Source organism: Belonocnema kinseyi, chromosome 5 (genome assembly GCF_010883055.1).
Source record: "Belonocnema kinseyi isolate 2016_QV_RU_SX_M_011 chromosome 5, B_treatae_v1, whole genome shotgun sequence".
In the NCBI taxonomy this organism is placed as follows: Eukaryota; Metazoa; Arthropoda; class Insecta; order Hymenoptera; family Cynipidae; genus Belonocnema; species Belonocnema kinseyi.
In genome coordinates this window covers 83,890,367-83,900,584 of record NC_046661.1, presented here as the reverse complement: position 1 = coordinate 83,900,584, position 10,218 = coordinate 83,890,367, and the positions used below count along the sequence as shown (strand labels likewise).

The 10,218-nt window shown below is 34.8% G+C and overlaps 1 protein-coding gene across 3 annotated transcripts in view; it reads left to right on the top strand.

Annotated features, from left to right (window-relative positions):
• LOC117172524 (putative epidermal cell surface receptor) overlaps positions 1-10,218 on the top strand; it is a 102,549-nt gene that overhangs the window by 77,522 nt on the left and 14,809 nt on the right. For all 3 annotated transcript variants that reach the window (XM_033360547.1, XM_033360549.1, XM_033360548.1), the window contains exons 6-9: positions 2,098-2,709; positions 3,145-4,353; positions 8,169-8,367; positions 8,446-8,947. In XM_033360547.1, coding sequence (XP_033216438.1) covers positions 2,098-2,709; positions 3,145-4,353; positions 8,169-8,367; positions 8,446-8,947 — 2,522 coding nt within the window. The remainder of the gene's footprint in view (positions 1-2,097; positions 2,710-3,144; positions 4,354-8,168; positions 8,368-8,445; positions 8,948-10,218) is intronic.

Sequence of the window (10,218 nt, the reverse complement as noted above, 5' to 3'; positions counted from 1 at the left end):
GATTTATGAGGGGCGAAAAAGTGAGAAAAGTAGGGAAATAAGGTGTGATAGTGGGGGGAAAAGAGGGGATGTAAAATAGAAGAAACAAGGGAAAATGAGAGGTGAGAAAGTGATGGAAAACGAGCGTCGAGTAAGTAAGGGGAATGAGGGGGGTAAGGTAATTGATGGAAGGGAAGTAGGGGAAATAAGTGGAAAAGAGCAGACAGGAGAGTAGGGGAAGTGTGACAAAATGAAGGGCGAGAAAATGAGGATAAATAAGAAGAAGGGAAGTACTGGAAGTTACAAAAAATAAGGGATATTAGGACGAGCAGGAAAAGTAAGGTGAGGGAAATTTGGGGAATGAGAGGGAAATTATTGGAGGGTAGGTAAGTATAGTAGGGGAATTGACGAAAAAAAATTATCCTTAGTGAGGGGAATAGAAGAGGGAGTGAGGGGAAATAGAAGAAATGTTTAGAAATAAGTGTGAGTAGAGGAGGGGAAGTGATGAGTAGGGAAGGGAATTAGGGGAATGGAAATGTTAGCAGGGGAAAGAAGAAAAGGGGTTAATAGAAAAGGGGAGAGATTTTTCAGGACTCAAAATTTTGCGTAGTTCAAATTTTGCGTACATCTCTTTTATTAGAAATTTCAATTCTGTTGGTTAAATATTCCACTGTTTTTTGTATACAAACCTAAAAAAATTAATAGAAATATCAGTTATTACATTTTTTATTGAAAATTATATTTTTTTTTATGAAACTTCTACTATTTGATTGGAAATTTATCTCTTTTGGTAGAAATTTTATCTTTTTTGTTCAAAATTCAATCGTTTTTTATTTAAACCTAAAAAAACTGATAGAAGTGTCAGTTATTACATTTTTCATTAAAAATTAAATTTTTTTAGATGAAACTACTACTATTTGATTTAACATTAGTATTTTTTGTAGAAATTTTATTTTCTTTCTTGAACATTCACCTGTTTGTTTCAAGACGTAATTATTTTGAGAAATATTAATTTTATTTGGCTAAAAAATTGGTTTTCTTGACCAAAAACCAAAAATATCATTTTTAAGTTAAAAATTTATCTTTTTTAGTTCAAATTTAACTATTTTGTTAAAAATTCATTTTTTTATCTTTTCCTAATCTTAGTTAAAATTGTCTCTTTTTTAATTAAAAATTCATGTGTTTTGTTAAAAAATTGGTCTTTTTTGGTAAAAAATGGATCTTCTTAGATAAGAAATCATTCGTTGGTTCAAGATTTAACATTTTAGTTGAAAATTTATTTATTTCATTGAATTTATTTTTTTAACGATCTGTTTTGTTAAAAATTCATATTTGTGAGTTGAAACCTTGATTGTTTTGTAGAAAATTTCTCTTTTTTATTTGAAAATTAATCTGCTCTGGTTAAAAAAATAACTATTTTGTTGAAAGATTCTTTTATTAATTGAAAGTTGATTGCTTTAACTGAAAATCGAATTATTTTATTTTTGGTTCAAAATTTATCTTTTGGCCTTAAAATCTCAATTATTTGATTGAAAATTGAACTATTCTGATCAAAATTAGTTTTTTTGGTAGAAAATTCATCATTTATGGTAGAAAAATCTCCTTTCTGCATTAAAAATGTCGCCTTTATTGGCTTGAAAAATCAACTATTTTTGGTTGAATTTTGATTAATTTTATAAATGCCGATCATTTGGTTGAAAATGCACAGTCGTGCGCTAAAAACGTAACGTTTTGATCTCATCTTGTTTATTTAAAAATACAACTGTTCTGTTAGAAGTTTGCCTTCTTCGGTTGAAAACTCTTTTATTTTAGCAAAAAATTTAATTATTTGGTCGACCCATTTGGTTAGCAAAAGTCTTTAAAGTAAATTCAGGAACATTTTTTTCACTAACATTATTGATCCTCTAGACGTAAGAATGTTTGTCAACCAGAAAAAAATTTATATTGTTCAAAGAAAATGAAAAATTGTTCAGGGAAAAGTCAGGGACAGTACGGGAATTTCTAAATTGGGTTTCTATAGGAAAGCTAACAAACTGCACCTCTACGAGAAATCTTCCAGAATATTGGATATTTGGTATAGAAAATAAAAATAGTTACGATTCCTCATTACTATTTTAGAGGGAATCATCTCTGGATTGGAACCAGCTCACAGCTACTATCTTCGAGTCAATGAAAATGGGCGCCTGGGTCATGCTCTCCACGTCTCTTTATTAGCAGAGGTAATCAAGGCCAACATTCCAGAAAAATCTGACAAAAACAATTGCATCCATCGAGGCAAGACTTATAAGATTGGTGCCGAGTGGTATGACGAGTGCCTCTCTATTTGCACTTGTGGCAAGGACGGAAAGACTGATTGTTCAACGATCGAATGTCCAACAGACTTTGGACTAGATGTCCTGGATCCACACTGTCTGGATTGGGAGACTGTACCTCCTGATTTTGAGCCCAAAGCTCCCAATTGTTGTCCTCAGGAAGTAAGATGCAGAGACAATGGCTCCTGCACTTACAGTGGCAAGGTCTATGACAACTGGAGCCAACTTCCAGTCAACGTGACAGGATGCGAAAAAAGATGCTACTGTGAAATGGGTAACCTTACCTGTTCAGATGTCTGCCCTCCAGTAGCTGATCAGCTATCGTCCCTAGAGTGCCCCCCTCACCAAGCGACGTTAACTCACTTGCCAGGCGATGATTGCTGCATGCACTGGGTCTGCAAATCACCAAATCTACCAGGTATGTACTCAGACACTTCGATTAGCACGACCTAGTTCTCGTCGATTAAAAATAAAAATCTAACCCTCACCTCGCTGTTCCTAACAACCTAGTCCTAATGATTGTATGATAAATTAACTGGTGAAGGTGTTCTTAATGAAACCCAATAAACTTTGTGATGGATGCTTGACCTAACATGGAGTGCGGACCTGACTGGATCTCTTATCCTTGTATGAAGAACCGAAAGTGGATTTTATAAACCGATTGTCGTTCTGCAACTATTTAAAAATCACAATGTAGTTCCCTCTCGAGATGGTTGCATGCTCCACCATGATACCACGGTTGTAGGCTTGTATTGTTAAAATATCGGATGCTGTAAATATGCATGGACTTTGGACAACTTGGGACTGATCACTGATCACTGACCATTCTGACACTCGACTTTACTTATTGCAGGAGTGAGCACGACCGCGAATCTCGGTCCCTTAGACGCGATCGGTGACGATAGCAAAAAACCGATTAACAAGTCGGAAATGACCAGGCCCATCCAGGAACCGGAGCGTGGTACCTACCCCTGGGAAGGTCCTAAAAAGTCACACAGTTTGAAACCTCCTCCTGACCACCAGGGTATTTTCCATCTTCCCATGGACCCAGGTCATCCCACTTCTCCTTACAATGGTCCCTTCAATCCTGATTATAAACCCACCTCACCCAGCGTCGAGCAAATCTTCCATTTGCCTCCCAACTCTGAAAAGACTGCACCTCCTCTCAAAGAAAAGACAAAATCTAAATCAGATACTAAGAAACCTATCGATCCTGTGAAGCCCCACAAAGAGACTGCTGAACAATATCCAGGACCTTTTGCACCTGACAAGTTCCCTCTTGAAAACAAACATCCCTCAAAGGAAGGTCATGTTGAAGACCCGCAGTTCATTCCTCTCGATACTCATGATCAATCCTCCGGTCCAGCCTTTGACTTCAGCCCTGCTAATGGGGAGAACATCCCACCCAATCATTTTGATTCCCAGTTTGAAAATCCAGCTGCTGGACCTCCTTATCGAGGACCTGGTAAATCTGAAGCGAATGATCCCAACTTGGTAATCCCCTCGCCTCCGAAGAAGAAAGATTCATCAGCTAATGACGGGAAAGTCAAACCTCAAGTACAGAAGAATCCCAATATTCATGAGGATCAGTATCATCCATTCATTCACCCCATATCCCAACATCCTGGCTTGATCGAACTCGAACATGGTCCTCCGCAAGGACACCCAGGTCTCTACGACCTCCACAAAAAAATTGTTGGCCAGAAGAACCCACCTGTGAACCAAATCCCTCCTTTCTATGGAAACAATGATCCCCTGCCTCCCAAGAAGGCATCTAAGCCACATATCTTTACTCAGCAGAATGAAAACGGGGAGACCACGATTCATATTCATACACCGGATATTCCCAGCTCTCCGGAGCAAATCGAAGAATTGTTGTTGACGCACATTGGTCCCCATGACCCTAACCATCCCTTCCCACATTATCATGATCCCGAGGGTATTTCCCACAACGTGCCGGGACTTACCCCACCTCCTTTGTCTCACCCTGCCGATCATGTTTCGCAACCTGGACTCACGCACTTGAACCATCCGTTCGCAGCACACACGCCCAACCAGTCAGGTTCGTCCCCGATTTCGAGTTCAAAACTCTTATCCTCTAATGAGACAAAATCTGCCAAGTGAGCCATCTATTTTTCGATGGTCGAGCTATTGTCGCGGAAATTACTTTATTCGATTCCCAAGGATGAATGAAAAATACAATTCAAGCGGTTTGGTAACATTCGAAGTTTTACTCAAGTTTTTGTTAAAGATGTACACTACGTACAATCAATTTCAAAAGTTTCCTATCTTTAATATGATTTATAAAATCGAAAAAAAGATCTATGATTAATTTCTGTAAATCTTAATTAAGGCTTCGAAGCGCACTTCAGATAAAAAAATTCAGGTTAAAATGGCTTATTTACAATTACACCAAACTCTCGCTTTCAGTCACGCTGTTTTCAGCCTTCCTAGAACACCTGTCTTACGCAGTTTCTCAGAGGAGTAGGGCAAGAGCGGTTGCGACATTGTATATACAGTCGTCGCTACTTACCTTGCCGCTTCCCCTAACTCTCGGTCGAGCTCTTCCCCCATCACGACTGCGACGGCTCACGTATGGCAAGTTTAATCAAAGGTTTAGCAATAATTTATTAATACTACAAAATTTTTCAGATCATTCCGCGAGAGAATGTTGTGCTCGCAATTTTTTGAAACCAAATGTGAGATAATTACTTCCACAATATGCATTCTGAAAATCGAACTTTCACTGTTTGTAAACACTGATCCGCGCGCGGCAACGTACGTAGCGAGCGAAACAATTCGCATTAAGCACCACGCATCAAGATCAAACTTGAAAGTAAGGGAAAATCGTTTCTAGGAAAATTACTCCCCTACGGTCCCATCAGCGACAAGGTAAATAGCGTCGACTGTATATTCCAATTGGAAACGAGTCAGGCAGCCCTCACTGTTTACGTTTCTGTCCCCCCGAAGTCAGTCCAAGGCCATTTGAAGGCAGCCCCCGGCACTTGACTGAAAGCGAGAGTTTGGTGTAGTTATTTAACGGATTAGTTTTTCCTTTCACTTTAAAAGGAAAAGTTACCATTTTTATTTAATCCTGAGGATCAAGGCCTCATTTTCTTTTCGAAGATTTCTCTAAATTTATAATCGGATTGATTTTATTTAAAAAAATTAATTAGGAAATCATACAGTTATTATTGTGATAAACAATCAAATTCAAAATTTTAATTAACAGCACCCAAACAGAATTGTAGAGAATCCTTCAAAGAATAAAATGAGGCCTTGATCATTAGGATTCAATAAAATTTATAACTTTTCCCTAAGGAAAAAGGAAAAACTACACCTTTAAATAAATACTGTTAAATAAACAATGTTAACCTTAATTTTTTTTAATGTGCTTAGAAGCCTCTATCAAGATTTACAGAAATAAATAATAGAACTTTTTTTGTCGATTCGTTGGTTGTATTTTGCTACATTTTTGAAATAGTAATTGTAAACTGGACACTCTTTCGATGCAGATTTTTTATTTTTACAATAACCGTAATTTATTGAAAATATAAACAATTTATTTAAACATATGAAAATAAATATAACTTCTCTTGACGCTTCGAACTTTTGTCTTCTCTGTTTATTTATTAATAATTTATCCACTCAAAGTATCGAAAAACTGAAATTTTGTACATAACAATTTTTTACGCTTTATTAACTGATTAGGAAAACTTTATATTGTCTTAAATTAATGTTTAGGGACTCATAAAATACAAGAATGTTGTTGCTAAAAGGGCTTCACATTAATGTAGGAATGACATTTAATTACAAAACTAATTTAAAATTTTGTTTTAAATTTAAATTTTTGTTTTAAGCTAATGGAGGAATGACTGCTAGTCCAGAAATATTAGGAAAATTAACAATAACCACTGTTATTAACAATTCTTGTGAAATATTTAAACTTTGATTCATTCTCAATCTACTGCAATTGAAACCTCGATTTTTTCCAAGTTAAATTGACAACATTTGGAATTTGTTTATCTTAATTGTTTATAAACATTCTAGCTGTTATATTTTACTAAATATTATTAAAGATACATTTTTAGGAGTATCCGTAGCCATTCTAGCGTTTAAATAAAATAAAATTGTTAATAAAACCTTACATTTGAATATTTTGTCACAAGAATTATTTATAACAATGGTTATTGTAAGCTTCTGAAATATTTTTGTGACCAGCAGTCTTTCGACCAACGGCTTAAAACATTTTCAGTTCAAACATTTTTTTTTCGATGCGAAAGGGCCAACATTTTTAATTTGTTTATATAACTTGTTTATACTAATTTTAATTGTTATATTTTATCAAATATTATTCAATATTTATTATTTTAAGAAAACTCTGATGTCGTTTTGGCGATTGAAGGAAATTATAATTTAAAAAAACTCAAATTTTAATATTTTGCAACGAGAATTGTTTATAACAATGGTTATTATGAAGTCTTCAATTAATTTTGTAATTAAATGTCATTTCTATATTAATATGAAGCACTTTTAGCAAAAAGAAATTTTTTTAGCGATAATAAGACTATTTGCTAATTTGTTCATAAAATTGGTTTATAACAAGTAAATGGAATAAGGAACAAATTATTTGCATTCTCTGAGTCCCTAAACATTCATTTAAGACAATATAAAGTTTACCTAATCAGTTATTAATGCGTAAAAAATTTTGATATGTACAAAATTTCAGTTTTTTATACTTTGATTGGATACATTTTTTGAAATTGTAATTTCTTGAAAATATAAACAATTTATTCAAAGAAATAAAAATAAGTATAACTTCTTTATCTACTTTTTTTATTTTTGATCGTCGAATATCAATCTTTATCTCATAAAGCATTACATGAAAAAAGAAAAACCTGAAAACTTTCATCGAGTCACAAGTTATTGCTTTTTTTCGCTCGGCACTCAGCGCGCGCCATCCCATAGTGGGAGGAAATGCACTTTTTCGTTCAAAAATGTTCATAGCCTTCAATTGTGGTCCGATTTTGACTCTTGTTTAATTTTTTTTATTAATAAATTATTAATAAAAAATAGGGGAGACAAAAGGTCGGAGCGTCAAGCTCTACAGAATTTAATGAACTTTAAAATTAAAATCGGACCAAAATTGACAGCTCTGGACCTTTTTGAAAGAAAAAAGTGCATTTCCTTCATATAATGCTTTATAAAATAAAGATTGATCTTCGATAATCAAAAATAAAAAATTATATAGAGAAGTTATACCTATTTTCATTTGTTGAAATAAATTTTTTATATTTTCAAAAAATTACGGCTATTGTAAAAATAAAAAATCTATCGAAAGAGTGTCCAGTTTACAATTATATTTCAAAATTTCAGCAAAATACATCCAACTCATCGATAGCAAATAAATAATGACCTAATTCATGCAGAAATATGTTACACCAAACTCTCACTTTCAGTCACCCCGTTCTGAGCCTTCGTAGAACTGCTGGCTCACGCAGTTTCTCAGGGGAGTAGGGCGAGAGCCCCACTATCCAATTGGAAACGAGTCAGACGGCCCTCACTGTTCACGTTTCTGCCCCCCCCCCCCCCTCCTCAAATCAGTCCAAGGCCATTTGAAGGCAACCTCCGACACTGGACTGAAAGCGAGAGTTTGGTGTATTACCAAAAACTTTTGTAAAACTTCGAATTTCACCAAACTGATTAAATGGAACTTTTCATTTAACCTTGGGATCCAAATAAAGTAATTTCCGCGAAAAAAGCTCGATCATTGAAAAATAGGTAGCTCACTTGGCAGATTTTGACACTAATGCAAGACAAATGATTATACGAGTCTTGGAATGTTCCTCGTTTACTAACATCTCTTGCTTCATGCAGGACCCGAACATGGAATCCATCAAGGTTTCCCAATTTCTGGTCCACCACCAGGATTCAATGGTCAAGTGGGTCAACAGGAAGTCACTGTTCAAGCTTTAGAAGCTCTTGATGAACACACTGTTCGATTAGTCTTCACTGTTCCAGCTATTTTTGTCGGTCTTCATGGAAGAGTCGAACTTCGCTACACCGGAGACAAAACGTAAGAGGGAAAAACAATTTCCACAATAAAATATTTTATCTAAAGCTTCTAGATTCCAATTCTAATCCTCAATTTTAGGAACTTTGAACCAGCCACTTGGAAGTCTCAAGAGTTTGCACCACCAGATGATCTGATTGCGACTCAACAGCTGGAATTCGAGTTGGGAGACTTAAAACCTTCGACAGAATATAAGGTCCAGATTATAGTCAAGCTCCACAAGCTGAACAACACTCCTATCTACAGCAAAATCTACAGCGTGAGAACCCTGGAAAAGGTTCCAGAAGTTTCGACTCTGCCTCCACAAATTCCAATCGACGCGGAGCTCAGGATCCAGGACATCAACTCCACCTGGGTCAATGTTCACTGGAAGACTCTGTCTGACTATGAACTTCAATTTATAGACGGAATTCAGCTGAGATATAAGGAACCTGATAGCAAGATTTATATCACAACGCCTATGATTCACAGGAAGGTGACAAACTATGAGATTGAAAATCTGAAGTCTTCAACGAAATATGAAGTTCAGATTATATTCATACCTTTCCCTGGACAGACAACTGAGCTGATCAGCGATAAGAAGGTAAGGGAAATTCCTAAATGAAACAATAACTTACCCTAACTCTACAGCAATTTATTATGAATTTAGCATTACGCGCCAAAGAAACCCGTTGAGTGAAAAAAAAACCTAGACAACAACAATTTTAAAAAATCAAGGAATTTATGGTTCAGTGAAAAGTCAGGGACTAAAAAAAAATCTTGCAAAAGTTAGGGAATTTCTATAACTGTTGACGGTGGCCGTGTGGTGGCGCCAGCCATGCAGTTGGCCTATCCTATAGTTGAAATTTGGTCTCAGCTTTCCATAGAGTAATAGAAAAGTGAAACAGGCACGTTCGAGGGATCTATTTACATTATTGGATGTAAAAATTACTAACGATTAAGTTACGGCGATCGTGCCAAATTCGAGTGGAGCTCATTTATGGCTTTTAGCATTTATTTAATCTTCAAACATTGAAATTATTTAAACAATTTTCATAAATGGCTCTTCTTTAAAGAATACGTTTAATTTATTATGTTGCGTTGTAAACTTACAAGAACTATTAATTATTTAAACAATTTTAATATAAAAATTAAGAGTTTTACTTTTTTCTACGAGTGAATTTGTTCACGGAGTCCACTCACTCTTTTCTATGTTGCTTTAGTCTATCTGATGACTCTGTTGTATGTTGCTTTGCAAATTTACAAGAACTATTAATTATTTAAACAATTTTAATTACAAAAGTAAGTGTATTTGTCCTTTTCTCTAGGAGTCAATTTGTTCACGGAGTCAACTAACTCTTTTCTATGTTGCTTTGCAAATTTACAAGAACTAATCACTACTTAAACTATTTCGATCAAAAAACTAAAAGTGACTTTCTTTCTACAAGTTCTGAAAGTAAATTTGTTTACGGAGTCGACTAATAATGTATATCCGGTCACTCTTTTCTATATTTATTTGAAAATTTACGAGAACTACTAATTATTTACACAATTTTAATGAAAAAATTTAAATTTTGGCCTTTATGCTATGAATCAATTTGTTTTCGAAGTCAAATAAGAATGTCTATCCGATGACTCTTTTCAGTATTGCTTTGCAAATTTACAAGCACTATTAATTATTTAAACAATTTTAATAAAAAAATTAAGCGTTTGCCCTTTTTTTACAAGTAAATTTGTTTACGGAGTCGACTAAGAATGTCTATCCGATGACTATTTTCTATATTGCTTTGCAAATTTACAAGCACTTTTAATTATTTAAACAATTTGCATTAAAAAATTAAGAGTTTGCCCTTTTTTCTACAAGTCAATTTGTTT